This window comes from Babylonia areolata, chromosome 23 (genome assembly GCF_041734735.1).
Source record: "Babylonia areolata isolate BAREFJ2019XMU chromosome 23, ASM4173473v1, whole genome shotgun sequence".
NCBI lineage: Eukaryota > Metazoa > Mollusca > Gastropoda > Neogastropoda > Buccinidae > Babylonia > Babylonia areolata.
Window position 1 is genome coordinate 82,595 of NC_134898.1, and position 26,856 is coordinate 109,450.

At 49.3% G+C, this 26,856-nt stretch overlaps 1 protein-coding gene across 7 annotated transcripts in view; it reads right to left on the bottom strand.

Annotated features, from left to right (window-relative positions):
- LOC143298117 (organic cation transporter protein-like) overlaps window positions 1–26,856 on the bottom strand; it is a 128,702-nt gene that overhangs the window by 37,307 nt on the left and 64,539 nt on the right. For all 7 annotated transcript variants that reach the window (XM_076610818.1, XM_076610819.1, XM_076610825.1 and 4 more), the window contains 3 exons: window positions 25,359–25,517; window positions 24,983–25,052; window positions 9,871–9,974 (listed from right to left, as the gene is read on the bottom strand). In XM_076610818.1, coding sequence (XP_076466933.1) covers window positions 9,871–9,974; window positions 24,983–25,052; window positions 25,359–25,517 — 333 coding nt within the window. The remainder of the gene's footprint in view (window positions 1–9,870; window positions 9,975–24,982; window positions 25,053–25,358; window positions 25,518–26,856) is intronic.

Sequence of the window (26,856 nt, forward strand, 5' to 3'; positions counted from 1 at the left end):
TATATATATATATATATATATATATATATATATATATATATATATATATATATATATTCCCCCCCCCCCCCCTCATTAAAGTGTTATGCCACACGAAAAAAAACGTCTACTGCGATGTGATGACTCATCCCACCACATCCCATCCCATCCCACCACATCCCATCCCACCACATCCCATCCCATCACATCCCATCACATCCCATCACATCACATCCCATCCCACCACATCCCATCACATCCCATCCCATCCCATCCCACCACATCACATCCCATCCCATCCCACCACATCCCATCCCATCCCATCCCATCCCATCCCATCCCACCACATCCCATCCCATCCCACCACATCCCTTCCCATCCCACCACATCCCATCCCACCACATCCCATCCACCACATACCATCCCATACCACCACATCCCATCCCATCCCACCACATCCCATCCCACCACATCCCATCCCATCCCACCACATCCCATCCCACCACATCCCATCCCATCCCACCACATCCCATCCCACCACATTCCATCGCATCCCATCCCACCACACCACATCCCATCCCACGACATCTTATCCCATAACATCCCATCCCATCCATTCCATCGCATCCCATCCCATCCCATCCCACCACATCCCATCCCATCCCATCCCACCACATCCCATCCCATCCCACCACATCCCATCCCACCACATCCCATCCCATCCCATCCCACGACATCCCATCCCATCCCACCACATCCCATCCCACCACATCCCATCCCATCGCATCACATCCCATCCCACCACATCCCATCCCACGACATCCCATCCCATCCCACCACATCCCATCCCATCCCACCACATCCCATCGCATCCCATCCCACCACACCACATCCAATCCCACGACATCCCATCCCATCCCATCACATCCCATCCATCCCATCACATCCCACCACATCCCATCCCACCACATCCCATCCCATCCCACCACATCCCTTCCCATCCCACCACATACCATCCCACGACATCCCATCCCATCCCACCACATCCCATCGCATCCCATCCCACCACACCACATCCAATCCCACGACATCCCATCCCATCACATCCCATCCCATCCATCCCATCACATCCCACCACATCCCATCCCACCACATACCATCCCATCCCACGACATCCCATCCCATCCATCCCATCGCATCCCACCACATCCCACCACACCACATCTCATCCCACGACATCTTATCCCATAACATCCCATCCAATCCATTCCATCGCATCCCACCACATCCCATCCCACCACATCCCATCCCACCACATCCCATCCCATCCCACCACATCCCACCACATCCCATCCCACCACATACCATCCCATCCCATCCCACGACATCCCATCCCATCCCACCACATCCCATCCCACGACATCCCATCCCATCCCATCCCACCACATCCCATCCCACCACATACCATCCCACGACATCCCATCCCATCCCACGACATCCCACCACATCCCATCCCACCACATACCATCCCACGACATCCCATCCCATCCCACCACATCCCATCCCACCACATCCCATCCCACCACATACCATCGCATCCCATCCCACCACACCACATCCCATCCCACGACATCTTATCCCATAACATCCCATCCCATCCATCCCATCGCATCCCACCACATCCCATCCCATCACATCCCATCCCATCCCACCACATACCATCCCATCCCACGACATCCCATCCCAGCCCATCCCACCACATCCCATCACATCCCACCACATCCCTTCCCATCCCACCACATCCCATCCCACCACATACCATCCCACGACATCCCATCCCATCCCATCCCACCACATCCCATCCCACCACATCCCATCCAATCCCACCACATCACATCCAATCCCACCACATCACATCCCACCACATCCCATCCCACCATCCCACAACATCCCATCCCATCCCACCACATCCCATCCATCCATCCAATCAAGTGGAGTGATGGCCTAGAGGTAATTCGTCCGCCTAGGAAGCGAGAGAATCTGAGCGCGCTGGTTCGAATCACGGCTCGGCCGCCGATATTTTCTCCCCCTCCACAAGACCTTGAGTGGTGGTCTGGACGCTAGTCATTCGGATGAGACGATAAACCGAGGTCCCGTGTGCAGCATGCACTTAGCGCACGTAAAAGAACCCTGTAGAAAAAGCCACTACGATAGAAAAAAACAAAAATGGGTGGCGCTGTAGCGTAGCGACGCGCTCTCCTTGGGGAGAGCAGCCCGAATTTCACACAGAGAAATCTGCTGTGATAAAAAGAAATACAAGTACAAATACAAATCCAGCCAGCCAGCCAGCCCATCACATTTCACCCCATCACATTTCTTGGCACATTCCATCAAGTTACATTACGTGGCATATCACATCACATCACATCACACTCCATCAAGCTACATTACGTGGCATATCACATCACATCACATCACATTCCATCAAGCTACATTACGTGGCATATCAAATATCACATCACATCACACTCCATCAAGTCACATTACATACACATCACCCATCAAGTCACATTACGTGGCATAATCACATCACATCACATCACAATTCACATCATAGCATAACATCACGTCAGGCATAGTCAATATACATCACATCACACTCCATCAAGTCACATTACGTGGTATCACAATCACATCACATCACACTCCATCAAGTCACATTACGTGGCAATCACATCACATCACACTCCATCAATTACATTACGTGGCATATCACATCACATCACATCCATCAAGTACATTACGTGGCATATCACATATCACATCACACTCCATCAAGTACATTACGTGGCATATCACATCACTCACATCACACTCATCATCACATTACGTGGAATCACATCTCATCACACCTACATCAAGTCACATTACGTGGCATATCACTCACCACATCACACTCCATCAAGTTACATTACGTGGCATATCACATATCACATCACACCCCATCATGTCACATTACGTGGCATATCACATATCACATCACATCACACTCCATCAAGTCACATTACGTGGCATATCACATCACATCACACTCCATCAAGTCACATTACGTGGCATATCACATATCACATCACATCACACTCCATCAAGTTACATTACGTGGCATATCACATCACATCACATCACACTCCATCAAGTCACATTACGTGGCATATCACATATCACATCACACTCCATCAAGTCACATTACGTGGCAGATCACATATCACATGACATCACACTCCATCAAGTCACATTACGTGGCATATCATATATCACATAACATATCACATCACACGGCACAAGACACATCACATTGCACAATATGACACATTACACCACAACACATGACGCATCACATCACACATGACACAACACACTACATAGCACAGCACACATCAGATTACACCACATGACACATCACATCACATGGCTCATCACATCACATCGCACCACATGGCACACCACACGGCACATCCCACCACATGGCACATCACATCACATCGCACCACATGGCACACCACACGGCACATCCCACCACATGGCACATCACATCACATCGCATCACATGGCACACCACACGGCACATCGCATCACATGGCACACCACACGGCACATCGCACCACATGGCACACCACACGGCACATCGCACCACATGGTTCATCACTTCACATCACACCGTATGGCACATCCATCGCATGTCACCCACATCACATCACATCACATCACATCACATCACATCACACCAGATAGCACATCAAACCACATGGCACGTTACATCACACCACACAACATGGCACACCACATGACACTTTACACCATATGGCACATTACATCACACCACATGGCACATCACATAACAACACATCACACCACATGGCATAACACATCACATCACATGGCACATCACATGGCACATTATATCACCCCACACGGCACATATTACATCACATCACATGGTACATCACATCACACCACACCACACGACATCACATGACATGACATGACATCACATCACATCGCATCATATGGCACGTCACACACAACACATCACATCACATCACATCACGAGGCACACAACATGGCACATTTCATCACAACACATGGTACAGCACATCAAACCACACCACATGACACATCACAAGGCACATAAACATCACACACATCACGTCACACCACACGGCACATCAATTCACACCAATGGCACGTCACGTGGTACATCACACCACACCACATGCCACACCACTTAGCACATCACATCATACCAAAGCACATGGCACATCACATCACGACACATGAGAAGTCACATCACACCACAACACATCACATCACAGCACATGGCACATCACATCACACAAAATGGCATGTCACATCACATCACATCACATGGCACATCACATTACAACACATGGCACATTATATTACATCACACTACATGGTATCTCACATCACACCACACCAGATGACACATCATATCACATCAAATCACATCACATGACACATCACATCACATGGCACATCACACAACATAGCACATCACATGGCACACCACATGGCACATCACAACATATGACAACACATCACATCACACGGCACATCACATGACATCACAAGGCACATCACATCACATGGCAAGTACAGGGCAAGAAACTTCACACCACATCACATAGCACATCACATCAAACCACATGGCATAACCACATGGCATATCCAATCACAACATATAGCACATCACATCGCACCACATGGCACACAACCCATGGCACATCACAACCCATGACACATCACATCATGTGTCATGGCACACACGTCATGGTATATTACATTACATGTCACGGCACACCACATGGTACATCACATGACAATCAAAGGGCAAGACATAATACCACATCACATGGCACATCACATCAAACCACATGACATACACCACATGACACACACCACTTGACGCATCACACCTCACCACATGACACATCACACCACATGACACATCACATCACATCCCGTCACATCACATCACATCACATGGCACGTGGCGAATCACATCACAGATCACATGGCACACAGCTCATCACATCACACCACATTGAAGATCACATCACATAACTTCACACGTCACATCACATCATATCACATGGCACATCACACTACATGGCACATCAGATCACATGACAAGCACAGGGTAAGACACATCACACCACATCACATGGCACGTCACATCAAATGACAAATCACAGGACACATCATACCATATGCACATCATATCACATCACACCACATGGCACATCACATCACACCGCACGACATCACTTAACATGGCAATTCACACCACATCACATGACACATCGCATCACATGGCAAATCACAAGACAATTCATACCACATATATACTGCATCACATCAGATCACATCACACATCACAGCACACTACATAGCACATCACACCATATAGCACATCACACCACACCACATGGCACATCAAATCACATCGCATCACACCACATGGCTCATCACATCACATCACATCACATGGCACATCACACCACATGGCATCACATGAACACACTACATCACACCACATCACATGGCACACCACATCAGACCACATGGGACATCACATTACAACGCATGGCACATCACATCACATCACATAACATTACATCACATGGCACACAACATGGCACATCACATCACACCACATGGCACATCGCATCACACCATATCACATGGCACATCACATATCACACTAAATATCACATCACACTGCATCACATGGCACAGCACACCATATGGCGCATCACACCACATCACATCACACGGCACAGCACATCACACCACATGGTATATGACATATCACACCACATTGCAAGTCACATCGCATCACATCACACCACATGACACATCACATGGCATGGCACACTACATGGCACACCACATCACAGGGCAATACATATCACATCACATGACACATCGCATCAAACCACATGACATACACGACTTGTATATCACATCACACCACATGGCACATCACACCACATGACACATCCCATCACACCACATGACACATCACATCACACCACATGGCACATCACACCAGATGACACATCGCATCACACCACATGGCACATCACACCACACCACACCACCACGCCACACCATACCACACTACATCACATCACACCACATCATGTCACATCACGTCACATGGCACCCGGCTCATCACATCACATCACATCACATCACAGGGCTCACGGCTCATCACATCACATCACATTGAAGATCACATCACATAACTTCACATGTCACATCACATGGCACATCACACTATATGGCACATCAGATCACATGACAAGCACAGGGCAAGACACATCACACCACATCACATGGCACGTCACATCAAATGACAAATCACAGGACATGATACATCATACCATATGCACATCACCACATCACATGGCACGTCACATCAAATGACAAATCACAGGACATGATACATCATACCATATGCACATCATATCACATCACACCACATGGCACATCACATCACACCGCACGACATCACTTAACATGGCAATTCACACCACATCACATGGCACATCACATCAAATGATAAATTACAAGACAATTCACACCACATATATATTACATCACATCACATCACATCACACATCACAGCACACTACATAGCACATCACACCATATGGCACATCACATCACATCACATGGCACATCACACCACATGGCACATCACATCAGATCGCATCACATGACACATTACATCACACCACATCACATGGCACACCACATCAGACCACACATCACATCACATCACATCACATCATATTGGACACCACGTGGCACATCACATCACATCACATGGCACACAACATGGCACATTGCATAACACCACACGGTACATCACATCACACCACATGACACATTACATTACATTATACCACATGACACATCACATCACACTGTATCACATGGCATATCACATATCACACTAAATATCACATCACACCACATCACATGTCACATAATATCACACCACATCACATGGTACAGCACACTGCATGGCACATCACACCACATCACATCAAACGGCACATCACATTACATGGCACATCACATGGCACATCACATCACATGACATCACATGGCACAACATATCGCATGGCACATCACATCACACCACATGGCATACCACATATCACACCACATGGCAAATCACATCACACCACATGACACATCACATGGCATGGCACACTACATGGCACATCATATCACATGATAATCACAGGGCAATACATATCACATCACATGACATGTCGCATCAAACCACATGACATACACCACTTGTATATCACATCACACACCATGGCACATCACACCACATGACACATCACACCACACCACATGACACATCACACCACACCAGAGGGCACATCACACCACACCAAACCACACCACGCCACACTTCACCACATCACACCACATCACGTCACATCACATGGCACCCGGCTCATCACATCACAGCACATTGAAGATCATATCACATAACTTCACATGTCACATCACACTACATGGCACATCAGATCACATGACAAGCACAGGGCAAGACACATCACACCACATCACAAGGCACGTCACATCAAATGACAAATCACAGGATATGACACATCATACCATATGCACATCATATCATATCACACCGCATGACACATCGCATCACAAGACAAATCACAAGACATCACACATCACAGCACGCTACATATCACATCACACCACATGGCACCTCACATCACATCACACCACATCACATCACACCACATGGGACATAACACCAGATCACATCACATGATACATCACACCACATGGCACATCACATCAGATCACATCGCATGACACATTATATTACACCACATTTCATGACACACCACATCAGACCACATAACACATCACATCGCATGACATGGCACAATCACATCACATAACATGGGACACCACGTGGCAAATCAAATCACAATATCACACACCATGGCACATCACACACACCACACGGCACATTACATTACATCATACCACATGGCACATCACATCAAATCACATCACATGTCACACCACATCACATCACAACACATCACATCACATGGCACACCCCATGTTACACCACATCACATCACATGGCACACCCCATGGCACATCACATCACATCATAAGGCACACAACATGGCACATCACATCAGGCCACACGGCACATCACATCACCCCCCATCGCACATTACATTACATCATACCACATGGCACATTACATCACACCATATTACATGGCACATTGTATAACACCACACCACATGGTACATCACAGAACATCACACTAAATATCACATCATATCACACCACATCACGTGGCACATCACACCACATGGCACAGCACACCTCACACCACAGGACACATCGCATCACATCATACCACATGACACATCACATCACATCAAATTACATCACACTAATGGCATATCACACTATATCACACCACATGGCAAACCACATCACAGCACATGGCATGGCATGGTACACCACATGGCACATCATATCACATGATAATCACAGGGCAATACATATCACATCACATGGCACAGCGCATGAAACCACATGAAATACACCACTTGTACATCACACAACATGACACATCACACATCAACATCACATCACACCACATGGTACACCACATCAGACCACATGACACATCACATCACACCACATGGCACATCACATCACATCAAATTACATCACACTAATGGCATATCACACTATATCACACCACATGGCAAACCACATCACATCACATGGCATGGCATGGCACACCACATGGCACATCACATCACATGATAATCACAGGGCAATACATATCACATCACATGGCACAGCGCATGAAACCACATGAAATACACCACTTGTACATCACACAACATGACACATCACACATCAACATCACATCACACCACATGGTACACCACATCAGACCACATGACACATCACATCACACCACATGGCACATCACATCACATCAAATTACATCACACTAATGGCATATCACACTATATCACACCACATGGCAAACCACATCACATCACATCACATCACATGGCATGACATGGCACACCACATGGCACATCATATCACATGATAATCACAGGGCAATACATATCACATCACATGACACAGCGCATCAAACCACATGAAATACACCACTTGTACATCACACAACATATCATACCAATCACACATCACATCACACCACATGGCACAACACACCACATGGCACACCACATCAGACCACATGACACATCACATCACACCACATGGCACACCACGCTGGACTGGTAGCCTCTGGTAACTCGACGTCTAAAACAAAAGACGGACTCGGAGCCTGCGGGATGGACTCAGAGCATGGCCGGAATGTTCTCCACTTTCACCGCCCTGTGAATGGTGGTGTGCACACTTCTCAATGGGAACAGAAGATAAACCGACGTCCCGCGTGCAGCATGCACTTAACGCACGTTAAAGAACCCAGGGCAACAAAGGAGTCGTCCCTGGCAAAATTCAGAAGAGGAATTCAATCTAATCTGCATATGTGTGTACACGTGATTGAAAGTGGAACTGCCGGACACAGAACACGACGAGAGTCCACAGGTTTCTTCCAATGGACTCTGTCCAGCTGGGCAGCTTGGAGTTGGTCTTTGATCGGAGATAGGCGCAAAATAAGAAAGACACACGCATACACACACACACACACACACACACACACACACACACACACACACACACACACACACGACCACCTACATATCAGACAGTGATCCCAGAATGAGCGATCCCCCCAGCAGTCCACCCATCAGAATGGAGTTGGCCAGGGTGACCAGGTCCTTGTCATCGCACACCAGGTCCAACTGCACACACACACACACACACACACACAGTACACTAACCAGGTCCTTGTCATCGCACACCAGGTCCAACTGCACACACACACACACACACACACACACAGTACACTGACAAGGTCCTTGCCACCACACACCAGGTCCAACTGCACACACACACATACAGTACACTGACCAGGTCCTTGCCACCACACACCAGGTCCAACTGCACACACACACATACAGTACACTGACAAGGTCCTTGCCACCACACACCAGGTCCAACTGCACACACACACATACAGTACACTGACCAGGTCCTTGCCACCACACACCAGGTCCAACTGCACACACACACATACAGTACACTGACCAGGTCCTTGCCACCACACACCAGGTCCAACTGCACACACACACACACACACAGTACACTGACAAGGTCCTTGCCACCACACACCAGGTCCAACTGCACACACACACATACAGTACACTGACCAGGTCCTTGCCACCACACACCAGGTCCAACTGCACACACACACACACACACAGTACACTGACAAGGTCCTTGCCACCACACACCAGGTCCAACTGCACACACACACATACAGTACACTGACCAGGTCCTTGCCACCACACACCAGGTCCAACTGCACACACACACATACAGTACACTGACAAGGTCCTTGCCACCACACACCTGGTCCAACTGCACACACACACATACAGTACACTGACCAGGTCCTTGCCACCACACACCAGGTCCAACTGCACACACACACATACAGTACACTGACCAGGTCCTTGCCACCACACACCAGGTCCAACTGCACACACACACACACAGTACACTGACCAGGTCCTTGCCACCACACACCAGGTCCAACTGCACACACACACATACAGTACACTGACCAGGTCCTCTACAACAGTTCGATGTGACCTCTCCAACAGACAGCTCAGTGTGCCCTCTCCAACAGACAGCTCAGTGTCACCTCTCCAACAGACAGCTCAGTGTGACCTCTCCAACAGACAGCTCAGTGTGACCTCTCCAACAGACAGACAGCTCAGTGTGACCTCTCCAACAGACAGCTCAGTGTGACCTCTCCAACAGACAGCTCAGTGTGACCTCTCCAACAGACAGACAGCTCAGTGTCACCTCTCCAACAGACAGACAGCTCAGTGTGACCTCTCCAACAGACAGACAGCTCAGTGTGACCTCTCCAACAGACAGACAGCTCAGTGTGACCTCTCCAACAGACAGCTCAGTGTCACCTCTCCAACAGACAGCTCAGTGTGACCTCTCCAACAGACAGCTCAGTGTGACCTCTCCAACAGACAGACAGCTCAGTGTGACCTCTCCAACAGACAGCTCAGTGTGACCTCTCCAACAGACAGACAGCTCAGTGTGACCTCTCCAACAGACAGCTCAGTGTGACCTCTCCAACAGACAGCTCAGTGTGACCTCTCCAACAGACAGCTCAGTGTGACCTCTCCAATAGACAGCTCAGTGTGACCTCTCCAATAGACAGACAGCTCAGTGTCACATCTCCAACAGACAGCTCAGTGTGACCTCTCCAACAGACAGCTCAGTGTGACCTCTCCAACAGACAGACAGCTCAGTGTGTCCTCTCCAAACAGCTCAGTGTGTCCTCTCCAACAGACAGCTCAGTGTGACCTCTCCAATAGACAGACAGCTCAGTGTGACCTCTCCAACAGACAGCTCAGTGTGACCTCTCCAACAGACAGACAGCTCAGTGTGACCTCTCCAACAGACAGACAGCTCAGTGTGACCTCTCCAACAGACAGCTCAGTGTGACCTCTCCAACAGACAGACAGCTCAGTGTGACCTCTCCAACAGACAGCTCAGTGTGACCTCTCCAACAGACAGACAGCTCAGTGTGACCTCTCCAATAGACAGCTCAGTGTGACCTCTCCAATAGACAGACAGCTCAGTGTGACCTCTCCAACAGACAGACAGCTCAGTGTGACCTCTCCAACAGACAGCTCAGTGTCACCTCTCCAACAGACAGCTCAGTGTGACCTCTCCAACAGACAGCTCAGTGTGACCTCTCCAACAGACAGACAGCTCAGTGTGACCTCTCCAACAGACAGCTCAGTGTGACCTCTCCAATAGACAGCTCAGTGTGACCTCTCCAATAGACAGACAGCTCAGTGTCACATCTCCAACAGACAGACAGCTCAGTGTGACCTCTCCAACAGACAGACAGCTCAGTGTGACCTCTCCACCAGACAGACAGCTCAGTGTGACCTCTCCAACAGACAGCTCAGTGTGACCTCTCCAATAGACAGCTCAGTGTGACCTCTCCAATAGACAGCTCAGTGTGACCTCTCCAATAGACAGACAGCTCAGTGTGACCTCTCCACCAGACAGACAGCTCAGTGTGACCTCTCCAACAGACAGCTCAGTGTGACCTCTCCACCAGACAGACAGCTCAGTGTGACCTCTCCAACAGACAGCTCAGTGTGACCTCTCCAATAGACAGCTCAGTGTGACCTCTCCAATAGACAGACAGCTCAGTGTCACATCTCCAACAGACAGCTCAGTGTGACCTCTCCAACAGACAGCTCAGTGTGACCTCTCCAACAGACAGACAGCTCAGTGTGTCCTCTCCAAACAGCTCAGTGTGTCCTCTCCAACAGACAGCTCAGTGTGACCTCTCCAATAGACAGACAGCTCAGTGTGACCTCTCCAATAGACAGCTCAGTGTGACCTCTCCAACAGACAGACAGCTCAGTGTGACCTCTCCAATAGACAGCTCAGTGTGACCTCTCCAATAGACAGACAGCTCAGTGTGACCTCTCCAACAGACAGACAGCTCAGTGTGTCCTCTCCAAACAGCTCAGTGTGTCCTCTCCAACAGACAGCTCAGTGTGACCTCTCCAACAGACAGACAGCTCAGTGTGACCTCTCCAATAGACAGACAGCTCAGTGTGACCTCTCCAATAGACAGCTCAGTGTGACCTCTCCAACAGACAGACAGCTCAGTGTCACCTCTCCAATAGACAGACAGCTCAGTGTGACCTCTCCAACAGACAGCTCAGTGTGACCTCTCCAACAGACAGCTCAGTGTGACCTCTCCAATAGACAGACAGCTCAGTGTGACCTCTCCAATAGACAGCTCAGTGTGACCTCTCCAACAGACAGACAGCTCAGTGTGACCTCTCCAACAGACAGACAGCTCAGTGTGACCTCTCCAACAGACAGACAGCTCAGTGTGACCTCTCCAATAGACAGACAGCTCAGTGTGTCCTCTCCAACAGACAGCTCAGTGTGACCTCTCCAATAGACAGACAGCTCAGTGTGTCCTCTCCAACAGACAGCTCAGTGTGACCTCTCCAATAGATAGACAGCTCAGTGTGACCTCTCCAATAGACAGACAGCTCAGTGTGTCCTCTCCAACAGACAGCTCAGTGTGTCCTCTCCAACAGACAGCTCAGTGTGTCCTCTCTCCAGCACCCTCTCTCTCTCTCTCTCTCTCTCTCTCTACCATCCTCTCTTCCTCTTCCTCTCTCTCTCTCTCTACCATCCTCTCTCTCTCTCTCTCTACCATCCTCTCTCTACCATCCTCTCTCTCTCTCTCTCTCTCTCTACCATCCTCTCTCTCTCTCTCTCTACTACCCTCTCCTCCCCCTTACCACCCTTCCCCTTCTCTGCCCCTCTTCACTTTTGCACAACGGGAAATAACAGGATGTCAAATTTTGACGCAAGTGTTTTTTTATTTTATTGTTTTTTGTTTTTTCTCTCCTCTGTTGGACTTTGCCAAGTTAAGGTCCGTTTATACAGAGCGCGAACGCGAACGCGAAAGCGAACGCGGTTTTTCGTCCTGGAATATTTTAGTCATTTGTTCGCGCGAACGACCGCCTTGATTGCCCCCAGAGCGAATTTTCTCAGAAGGTCGCGCGGCTTTTTTGCTATCAACCAATCAGCAGGTACTTCCCTTGCATCATTTCCACAAATAGAAACTTGTACGCCTGACCGTTCCAAGAAAAAGCTAGGCACTAGCGTCAGTCTACTTTGCTTGTCGAAGTTTGGAGAAGAATGGACAAGACAATAGACAAGACAGAAGCCATGATTCTTGAAATTGAGAAGAATCATGTACTGTATGACAAAGCAGACAAAGATTACAAAGACATCATGAAAAAAAGAGACATATGGAAAGCAATTGGACAGAAAGTCGGACTGACAGGTATGTGATTGAAATTAATTTTATTTTACCTGTTTCAACAATGTTATGGAACTGTAAAAAAAATAAATGTCCGCCATGATTCCAAATGACCAAATTTTATCTCTCACAGCAAGAAAAAGACGAGCCGCCTCGAAAGCCGTCGACGGTTTTCCGCGTTCGGGTTCGTGCTCTATTTGAATGGCAAAACTGCTCAAAAGTCGCGTTCGCGTTCGTGTTCGCGTTCGACGCGTTCGCGTTCGCGCTCTGTATAAACGGACCTTTAGACCCACCCACACCCCCATCCACCCCACCCTACCCCCATCCTCCCCCTCGACCTCAAGAGAGACAGTCATGAATTTTTCCTGCCCTGTAGTGACGTATAGATGTGAACACGTGGCGTCATGAAAAACCACGGATGAATGAGCACACCTTTCTGTGCCCCCATCCCCCGCTGCTGTGTCACGTCGGTCACAACGTGGCTGTCTGTCTGGCTGTCTGCAGCACACAGGGCACAAGTAATGTGTTTCTTTCGCTCGCTCTTTCTGATTGCGACAAACCTATCCCACTTTACCCCCACCCCCCACCAACACCAACACCCCCTCATTCCTATTGCGATCTTTTCCAAGACAACACTTGTTTCTTGTACAGCTGGTTTATGCTTGTGATCTAGAGCGAAATCACAAACGTCAGAGGTTCAGCAAACAGGATTTAATTTGAATTTCAATAACCTCCCACCATCCACCATCCCTCTGTCTGCGGCCAAGCATATCTCTCTCTCTCTCTCTCTCTCTCTCTCTCTCTCTCTCTCTCTCTCATTATTATTATTATTATTATTACTATTATTATAATCAGTAGTAGTACTAGTAGCAGTAGTAGTGGTATTCGAGTCGTAGATATTGCGCGCAAGTATCAAGTTTCAACCCAATGAAGAGAGGATGTTGAATTGCGTACTTTTATAAAACAAGGGCATAGTAAACGCTACGATCTCAACAACAACATAAAGAGGTCAGAACGCAAGCATGTGTGTGATCTTTCTCAGCAAGACCAGTCGTTCTCTCAGCAGGTCTAGTCACAATCACAGTAAAAAAAAAACCCCGTGATTTGCTAATTCCCACGTCACGCTCTATCACGCTTTACTGTGTATGATTGGATGTGACTAGGTGGTGTAGGTGTTACTGTGTGACGGGGTGGTAACTGGGTATAACTGTGGGTGACTGAGTGTGACTGGGTGTGACTGGATGTGACTGGGTGTGGCTGTTTGTGACTGAGTGTGACTGGGTGTGACTGTTTGTGACTGGGTGTGACTGTTTGTGACCGGGTGTGACTGTGACCGTTTGTGACTGGGTGTGACTGTATGTGACAGTTTGTGACTGGGTGTGAACGTTTGTGACCGGGTGTGACTGTGACTGTTTGTGACTGGGTGTGTCTGTTTGGGTGTGACTGTTTGTGACGGGGTGTGACTGGGTGACTGTGACTGGGTGGTGACTGTGACTCGGTGACTGGGTGGTGACTCCGGCAGTGTGACTGTAACTGTGTGACTGGGTGGTGACTGACTGTGTGACTGTTACTGGGTGTGACTGTTTGTGACTGGGTGTGACTGTTTGTGACTGTTACTGGGTGTGACTGTTTGTGACTGGGTGGTGACTGGGTGGTGACTGTTTGTGACTGGGTGTGACTGGATGTGACTGTTTGTGACTGGGTGTGACTGTGTGTAACTGGGTGGTGACTGTGACTGGGTGGTGACTGTGTGTAACTGGGTGGTGACTGGGTGTGACTGGGTAGTGACTGGGTGTGACGGGGTGGTGACTGGGTGTGACTGGGTGGTGACTCCGGCAGTGTGACTGTAACTGTGTGACTGGGTGGTGACTGTGTGACTGTTACTGGGTGTGACTGTTTGTGACTGGGTGTGACTGTTTGTGACTGGGTGTGACTGGGTGGTGACTGTGACTGGGTGGTGACTGGGTGTGACTGGGTGGTGACTGTGTGTGACTGGGTGGTGACTGGGTGTGACTGGGTGGTGACTGTGACTGTGTGTGACTGGGTGGTGTCTGTGACTGAGACTCGGTGACTGTGACTGGGTGGTGACTGTGACTGAGACTCGGTGACTGTGACTGGGTGGTGACTGTGACTGAGACTCGGTGACTGTGACTGGGTGATGACTGAGACTTGGTGACTGTGACTGGGTGGTGACTGTGGCTGAGACTCGGTGACTGTGGCTGGGTGGTGACTGTGACTCGGTGACTGTGACCGGGTGGTGACTGTGACTGGGTGGTGACTGTGACTGAGACTCGGTGACTGTGACTGGGTGGTGACTGAGACTTGGTGACTGTGACTGGGTGGTGACTGTGACTGGGTGGTGACTGTGACTGGGTGACTGTGACTGGGTGGTGACTGTGACTGGGTGGTGACTGTGACTGAGACTTGGTGACTGTGACTGAGACTTGGTGACTGTGACTGAGACTTGGTGACTGTGACTGGGTGGTGACTGTGGCTGGGTGGTGACTGTGACTGGGTGGTGACTGGGTGGTGACTGTGACTGGGTGGTGACTGTGACTGGGTGGTGACTGTGGCTGGGTGGTGACTGTGACTGGGTGACTGTGGCTGGGTGGTGACTGTGGCTGGGTGGTGACTGTGACTCGGTGACTGACTCGGTGACTGTGACTGGGTGGTGACTGTGACTGGGTGTTGACTGTGACCGGGTGACTGACTGAGACTCGGTGACTGTGGCTGGGTGACTGTGACTGGGTGGTGACTGTGACTCGGTGACTGTGACTGGGTGGTGACTGTGACTGGGTGGTGATTGTGACTAGGTGGTGACTGTGACCGGGTGACTGTGACTGAGACTTGGTGACTGTCACTGGGTGGTGACTGTGACTCGGTGACTGGATGGTGACTGTGACTGGGTGGTGACTGTGGCTGGGTGGTGACTGTGACTGGATGGTGACTGTGACTGGGTGGTGACTGTGGCTGGGTGGTGACTGTGACTGGGTGGTGACTCCGACAGTGTGACTGACTGTGTGACTGTGACTGGGTGTGACTGTTTGTGACTGGGTGTGACTGTTTGAGACTGTTTGTGACTTGGTGTGACTGACTGTTTGTGACTGGGTGTGACTGTTTGTGACTGGGTGTGACTGTGACTGTAACTGGGTGTGACTGTTTGTGACTGGGTGTGACTGTTTATGAGTGTGTGGTGACTGTGACTGTGTGACTGTGTGGTGACTGTGTGACTGTGACTGGGTGGTGACTGTGTGACTGGGTGGTGACTGTGTGACTGTGACTGGGTGGTGACTGTGTGACTGGGTGGTGACTGTGACTGTGTGACTGGGTGGTGACTGGGTGGTGACTGTGACTGTGTGACTGGGTGGTGACTGGGTGGGTGAATGTGACTGTGTGACTGGGTGGTGACTGGGTGGTGACTGAGTGACTGGTGTGGACTGGGTGGTGACTGTGACTGTGTGACTGGGTGGTGACTGGGTGGTGAATGTGACTGTGTGACTGGGTGGTGACTGTGTGACTGGGTGGTGACTGGGTGGTGAATGTGACTGTGTGACTGTGACTGGGTGGGTGACTGAGTGACTGGGTGGTGACTGGTGGTGACTGTGACTGTGTGACTGGGTGGTGACTGTGTGGTGACTGTGACTGAGTGACTGTGTGGGTGACTGTGTGGGTGACTGTGACTGTGTGACTGGGTGGTGACTGGGTGGTGAATGTGACTGTGTGACTGGGTGGTGACTGGGTGGTGACTGAGTGACTGGGTGGTGACTGTGTGGTGACTGTGACTGTGTGACTGGGTGGTGACTGGGTCACTGGGTGGTGACTGTGTGACTGTGTGGTGACTGTGTGACTGTTTATGACTGTGTGGTGACTGTGACTGTGTGACTGGGTGGTGACTGGGTGGTGACTGTGTGACTAGGTGGTGACTGGGTGACTGGGTGGTGACTGTGTGACTGGGTGGTGACTGTGTGGTGACTGTGTGACTGGGTGGTGACTGGGTGGTGACTGTGTGACTGTGTGGTGACTGTGACTGTGTGACTGGGTGGTGACTGTGTGACTGGGTGGTGACTGGGTGGTGACTGTGTGACTGTGACTGGGTGGTGACTGGGTGGTGACTGTGTGACTGGGTGGTGACTGGGTGGTGACTGTGTGACTGGGTGGTGACTGGGCGTTGACTGTGTGACTGGGTGGTGACTGGGTGGTGACTGTGTGACTGGGTGGTGACTGGGCGGTGACTGTGTGACTGGGTGGTGACTGGGTGGTGACTGGGCGGTGACTGTGTGACTGGGTGGTGACTGGGTGGTGACAGGGTATGATGGGTTGGCAGGGGATGTTACTCTGTGTGACTGTCGTACCGGTGTTGTCTGACTGAGTGGTCCGGTTGTTAGAGTCAGGTCAGGTCATTAGATCTGCCACTGGTAACCTGTAATCCAGTACAACCTGTTCAGGGTCGGGTTGCTGGCGACTAAACCGGCACTCCCACAGCTCCCTTCCGGGACTGGTGAGGCGGGTGGCTAGACACCCTTATGGAGATCCATAAAAGGGCGTTGGCTCAGGAGAGCCACCGACGGCCATCTAGCTCCACCGTGCTGTGTGCATGCCACACGCAGTTGGCCCCCGGGGTGTGTCTACCCATGCATGCGAAGTCTGGATCCGGCAGAATCTGCGGAAGAAACCTACGGTTCAACGGAGAGGAAGGCGGTTACAGCAACGCACTGTGGAGTGCAGAGAGCAAGATGAGACACCGAAAGGATATCTTGGTCATCCACTGCATCCGTGCTCATCCTCCAGTCGTCTCGACTTAGTCTTGCCACTGGAAATTGGTGGACCCGGACGAGAGAGTGAGGTCGACGTTGCGCAGCTCCTCTTCACTTTAAACGAACTCATCGGGCAAGTCATCAGTCATCCAAAATGACCTTTAATCCTTCATCATTTCATCACCCCCAAGTCCTGTGGCGACAGGCGAGCGACGAAACGACAGGTGTGGGTACACTGGCAGTCGCAGCCGCAGACCTGCACGCAGGCGGCTCGGGCCATAGGGTCGTTCTTCGTCGACAGGAGCAGCGATGGAGCTCGGCAGCCGTCTGAGCGTCTGAGCGGCCCTCTTTCTTAATGCACAGTGCTTGGAACATAAGGACTCTCCTGGACAGAGATAACGCGGACAGACCCCAAAGGAGAACGGCACTAGTTGCAACCGAACTCGCCAGATACAACATTGACATCGCAGCCTTGAGTGAGACTCGGCTTGCAGGCGAAGGCGAGCTCTGTGAACAGGGATCTGGTTACACCTTCTTCTGGAGTGGACGAGGAAGCGAAGAGCGACGTGAGGCTGGCGTTGGTTTTGCAGTAAAAACAGCACTTGTCAGCAAGCTAGCTGGAATCCCAAAGGGAGTCAACGATAGGCTTATGACCATGAAACTCCCACTGGCATCTGGCCAGACGCACCTCACCATTGTCAGTGCCTACGCCCCAACCATGACCAACCCGGATGAAGTGAAGGCGAAGTTCTACGAGGACCTTCACTCTGTCATTGCTGCTATCCCTAAAGCAGACAAGCTCATCATTCTTGGGGATTTCAATGCTAGAGATGGCTCTGACTACATCTCCTGGGATGGAGTGATTGGAAAGCACGGTGTGGGCAACTGCAACCCAAATGGATTGCTTTTGCTTCAGACCTGTGCAGAGCACAAACTGCTGATAACCAACACAGTTTTCTGCCTCCCTACCCGTAACAGGACGTCATGGATGCACCCTCGCTCAAAGCATTGGCATCTCATCGATTATGTCATCGTCAGGAAAAGGGATAGGCAAGATGTACGTGTAACAAAGACCATGTGCGGCGCCGAGTGTTGGACAGACCATCGCCTTGTAGTCTCGAAGCTGAATATTCGAATCCAGCCCAAGAGACGCCCCCAAAGCCAGAAGGCTCCAAAACGGCTTAACATCGCTAAGCTGAAAAACATCACCATCAAACAGTCCTTTGTGGAGCTGCTGGAAGATCGTCTGGAATCCGCCTCTCTGGACAACCAGAATGTGGAGTCTGACTGGAGGACCCTGCGTGAGCTGATCTATAGTACAGCTCAGAGACCCTGGGACCCATGACCAGAAAGCACAAAGACTGGTTTGATGAAAACTGTGATGAAATCAAGCAGCTTCTGGATGAGAAACGCCGTCTGCATCAAGCCTACCTGAGCAACCCAAAGTCCACATCAAAAAAGGATGTGTACGATGCCATCCGCAGGACTGTTCAGCAAAAGTTACGCCAGATGCAGGATAAGTGGCTGAGTGACAAAGCTGATGAGATCCAGGGATATGCTGACAGGCACGATATGAAGAGGTTCTATGATGCCTTAAAAGAAGTCTACTGCCCCACATCCTCAGGATCATCCCCCCTCCTCAGTGCAGATGGGAATACCTTGATCACCGAGAAGGAGAAAATTCTCGAACGCTGGGCTGAGCACTTCAACAGTGTCTTAAATCGCCCTTCCTTCATAAATGATGAAGCCATAGACCGTCTCCCACAAGTCCCCATCAACGAAGCACTGGACGATCCGCCAACACCTCTTGAGACCCAGAAAGCAATCCGTCTGCTATCCAGTGGCAAAGCACCTGGCTCAGACTCCATACCAGCAGAGGTCTACAAGGATGGAGGCACTGTGCTGACTGAGAAGCTCCATCAGCTGTACTCACTCATGTGGAAAGAAGAGACGATCCCCCAGGATTTCAAAGATGCATCTATCATTCACTTGTACAAGCGAAAGGGGAACCGGCAAGCCTGTGATAACAATCGGGACATTTCCTTGCTCTCCATCGCAGGCAAGATACTTGCCAGGATCCTGCTAAACCGCCTCACAGCACACCTTGACCAAGGTCATTTGCCTGAGAGCCAATGTGGATTCCGGAAAGAGCGCGGAACCACCGACATGGTGTTTGCTGCAAGGCAGCTGCAAGAGAAATGTCAGGAGCAAAATGCTGATCTGTTCTCCACCTATGTCGACTTCACTAAGGCCTTCAACACCGTGAGCAGAGAGGGACTGTGGAAGATCATGGCCAAGTACGGATGCCCTCGGAAATTTATTTCCTTGGTCAGCCAATTCCATGAAGGCATGCAGGCTCGAGTCCAGGACAATGGCGAAACATCTGCTCCTTTTGCTGTCACAAATGGTGTCAAGCAAGGCTGCGTCTGGCTCCAAAGCTGTTCAGCCTCATGTTCTCTGCAATGCTTACTGATGCCTTCAGAGATGGCGATGTTGGAATCGGCCTAAAGTACCGAACAGATGGCAAGCTGTTTAACCTCAGAAGGCTTCAAGCAAAAACGAAGGTCATGACAGACATCATCAGAGACTTTTTGTTTGCTGATGATTGTGCCCTCAACGCTGGATCTGAAGCTGACATGCAACTCAGCGTCGACAAGTTTGCCACTGCCAGCAGGAACTTCGGCCTTACCATCAGCATGAGGAAAACGGAAGTTCTCCATCAGCCAGCCCCAGGGAAACCCTACGTTGAGCCCAACATCACAGTCAACGGTCAGAGACTCAGTGCGGTGGAGCGGTTCACATACCTTGGCAGCACACTGTCACGAAATGTGACAATCGACGATGAAGTGAACGTCAGGATTGCAAGAGCAAGCGCAACTTTTGGTAGACTCACTGCAAATGTCTGGAACAGAAGAGGCATTAGTCTTGAGACCAAGCTAAAGGTCTACAGAGCAGTAGTTCTCCCCACACTACTGTACGCCTGCGAAACTTGGACAGTGTACCAACGACATGCCAAGAAGCTAGACCACTTACACACAACATGCCTCAGGAAGCTACTGAACATCAAGTGGCAAGACAGGACCCCAGACACAGAGGTGCTTGCAAAAGCCACCCTTCCCAGCATCTTCACCATCCTGATGAAGTCCCAGCTTCGCTGGGCTGGACACGTGGCGCGCATGCCAGACCATCGGCTGCCCAAAAGGCTCTTCTATGGCGAGCTGCAACAAGGGAAGAGATCACACGGAGGTCAGAAGAAGCGCTTCAGAGATACTCTGAAAGTCTCTCTGAAAGCGTTTGATATCAACCCTGACTCCTGGGAGGAATCTGCAGTGGACCGTGACAAATGGCGCGCTGCTGTGCACAAAGGCGCCAAGTTGTGCGAGGCCAACAGGACTGCTGCAGCTGTTCAGAAGAGGCAGGCCAGAAATTCACGGGTAAACATCTCCCTGACAATGGTATGCCTGTCTTTGTCTGCCCCAACTGTCAGCGAACATTTCGTGCGCAGATTGGACTATTCAGCCATCTGTGCATTCACAGATAGATTCATGAGCATCCTCCCCCCCACCCCATCACCACCCTCCCCCCATCCCCCAGCTGGATGACAACGATGGTCATCATCGATCTCGATGGACACACCACCAAAAGACGGTGTGAATACCTCCATCAGGTGATGTAATGACCGTTATTAATGACGTTGTAGACGGTGTGAATACCTCCATCAGGTGATGTAATGACCGTTATTAATAACGTTGTAGACGGTGTGAATACCTCCATCAGGTGATGTAATGACCGTTATTAATAACGTTGTAGACGGTGTGAATACCTTCATCAGGTGATGTAATGACCGTTATTAATGACGTTGTAGACGGTGTGAATACCTTCATCAGGTGATGTAATGACCGTTATTAATGACGTTGTAGACGGTGTGAATACCTCCATCAGGTGATGTAATGACCGTTATTAATGACGTTGTAGACGGTGTGAATACCTCCATCAGGTGATGTAATGACCGTTATTAATGACGTTGTAGACGGTGTGAATACCTCCATCAGGTGAAGTAATGACCGTTATTAATAACGTTGTAGACGGTGTGAATACCTCCATCAGGTGAAGTAATGACCGTTATTAATGACGTTGTAGACGGTGTGAATACCTCCATCAGGTGATGTAATGACCGTTATTAATGACGTAGACGGTGTGAATACCTCCATCAGGTGATGTAATGACCGTTATTAATGACGTTGTAGACGGTGTGAATACCTCCATCAGGTGAAGTAATGACCGTTATTAATAACGTTGTAGACGGTGTGAATACCTCCATCAGGTGATGTAATGACCGTTATTAATAACGTTGTAGACGGTGTGAATACCTCCATCAGGTGATGTAATGACCGTTATTAATGACGTTGCAGACGGTGTGAATACCTCCATCAGGTGATGTAATGACCGTTATTAATAACGTTGTAGACGGTGTGAATACCTCCATCAGGTGAAGTAATGACCGTTATTAATGACGTTGTAGACGGTGTGAATACCTCCATCAGGTGATGTAATAACCGTTATTAATAACGTTGTAGACGGTGTGAATACCTCCATCAGGTGATGTAATGACCGTTATTAATGACGTTGTAGACGGTGTGAATACCTCCATCAGGTGAAGTAATGACCGTTATTAATAACGTTGTAGACGGTGTGAATACCTTCATCAGGTGATGTAATGACCGTTATTAATGACGTTGTAGACGGTGTGAATACCTTCATCAGGTGATGTAATGACCGTTATTAATGACGTTGTAGACGGTGTGAATACCTCCATCAGGTGATGTAATGACCGTTATTAATGACGTTGTAGACGGTGTGAATACCTCCATCAGGTGATGTAATGACCGTTATTAATGACGTTGTAGACGGTGTGAATACCTCCATCAGGTGAAGTAATGACCGTTATTAATAACGTTGTAGATGGTGTGAATACCTCCATCAGGTGAAGTAATGACCGTTATTAATGACGTTGTAGACGGTGTGAATACCTCCATCAGGTGATGTAATGACCGTTATTAATGACGTAGACGGTGTGAATACCTCCATCAGGTGAAGTAATGACCGTTATTAATAACGTTGTAGACGGTGTGAATACCTCCATCAGGTGATGTAATGACCGTTATTAATAACGTTGTAGACGGTGTGAATACCTCCATCAGGTGATGTAATGACCGTTATTAATGACGTTGCAGACGGTGTGAATACCTCCATCAGGTGATGTAATGACCGTTATTAATAACGTTGTAGACGGTGTGAATGCATCCATCAGGTGAAGTAATGACCGTTATTAATGACGTTGTAGACGGTGTGAATACCTCCATCAGGTGATGTAATGACCGTTATTAATAACGTTGTTGACGGTGTGAATACCTCCATCAGGTGATGTAATGACCGTTATTAATGACGTTGTTGACGGTGTGAATGCATCCATCAGGTGATGTAATGACCGTTATTAATGACGTTGTTGACGGTGTGAATGCATCCATCAGGTGAAGTAATGACCGTTATGAACGTTGCAGACGGTGTGAATGCCTCCATCAGGTGATGTAATGACCGTTATTAATAACGTTGTAGACGGTGTGAATACCTCCATCAGGTGATGTAATGACCGTTATTAATAACGTTGTAGACGGTGTGAATACCTCCATCAGGTGATGTAATGACCGTTATTAATAACGTTGTAGACGGTGTGAATACCTTCATCAGGTGATGTAATGACCGTTATTAATAACGTTGTAGACGGTGTGAATACCATGACGGCAGATGGAGACGCCTCTGCTAGCTACTTGCCTGCTACTGTTGCATCATGGTCTTGCTCGGATACACATACCCCTCCTCCCCTTCACACACACACACACACACACACACACACACACTGGAAGACGTTAAACTGAAGACTACTACTACTACTTCACACACACACACACACACACACACACACACACACACACACACACACACACACACACACACACACAGAGGCAGGCAGGCAGTGTGAGTGACGGACAGACAGGGACAGACAGGGAAGACAGACCAACAGACAGCAAGGCCTCACCTCGGAAATGACTGTCAGATCAAAGTACTCCTTGCTGTACACCCATCGCTCACACGTTGCTGTCTCGTTGCTGCAACAGGGAGCGGGCAGGGGCGCTCAGTTCAGTCAGCGATACTACTGCTACTGCTGCTGCTGATGATGATGATGATGGTGATGATGATGATGATGATGACACAGAAATGATAATGTAGATGATAACAACAACTGTATTTTAATGACAACATTTTTGCGCTTTCTGATACCCCATAGCGTTTCACACAAGGCAAAACGTAGGCCTATACATGTTGCACACACACACACACACACACACACACACACACACGCGCGCGCGCGCGCACACACACACACACGCGCACACACACTCACACACACAAACCTGGGGTGGAAAGGGTAGGAGATGTTACGGTGCCGAAAGACTTTACATTCATCCCAGGTGTTTGTTTTGGTGTCCAGGGGAATGGTCTGTTCCCTCAGATCGTCGTGCCACGCCCCCTGGCTCTCGAACGTGTCGTTGTCCAGCCCCGGGATGGCGCACCTGCCCGTCAGTGCAATGCGATACAGTGCAATGCGATGCAACGCAATGCGATACAGTGCAATGCGATGCAACGCAACGACACAATACAATGTAACATGCCATGCCATGCAATACAGTGCAATACAGTGCAATACAATACAATACAGCGCGATGCAACGCAATCCAATCCAATCCAATCTGTATAAATCAGACAGGAAATGATGTGTTCTATCACAGGCTGGTCACACCCCCCTCCACCCCTCCTCCTCCACCCCCCAGCCCCCACCCCCCACCCTGCCTCTGCCCCATCCTCCCCTCCCGCCCAGCACACAGCATTGTTCCACACATTAACATGACAATAGTAAAACCAACAAGTCCAAAAAGTAAAATGTGTAAAGGTGACTAGGAAAAATGCTCAAAGAGGCTTCACTGCGTTCGGACAAATCCCTATACACTACACCACATCTGTGAAGCAGAGTCCTTCCCAGCAGCGTAACCCAACGTGCCCATCAGTCAGGCCTTGGGGATAAGAAAAAAACAACTTATTTATCACACAGTGACAGAAAATAGCACGTACTTCAAGAAAGAACGAAACAGTACTTTTAAAAACACGACATCATGCCTTGTGAAAATGAGTGTGGTGATAGAATTCACACTGCCGATACAGCAGGCATCAGTCTGTTGTCTATCAACTGACTATAACTGACCGACACACACACTGTGATACATCAGTAGGCTGTCTGTACACTGTGATACATCAGTAGGCTGTCTGTACACTGTGATACATCAGTAGGCTGTCTGTCAACTGACTATAACTGACCGACACACACACTGTGATACATCAGTAGGCTGTCTGTACACTGTGATACATCAGTAGGCTGTCTGTACACTGTGATACATCAGTAGGCTGTCTGTACACTGTGATACATCAGTAGGCTGTCTGTACACTGTGATACATCAGTAGGCTGTCTGTCAACTGACTATAACGAACTGACAAACATTGTAATACATTAGTCACATGTCTATAAACTGACGATAACTAACCGACACTATGATACATCAGTAGGCTGTCTGTCAACTGACTATAACTGACCTACACACACACACACTGTGATACATCAGTAGGCTGTCAACTGACTAAAACTGACTGTGATACACTAGTCACATGTCTGTCAACTGACTATGACTGACCGACACACACACTGTGATACACCAACCACCAGTATATCAACTGACGATAACTGACCAGCACATTGTGATACATCGGCAGGCTGTCTGTCAACTGACGATAACTGACCAGCACATTGTGATACATCGGCAGGCTGTCTGTCAACTGACGCTAACTGACCAGCACATTGTG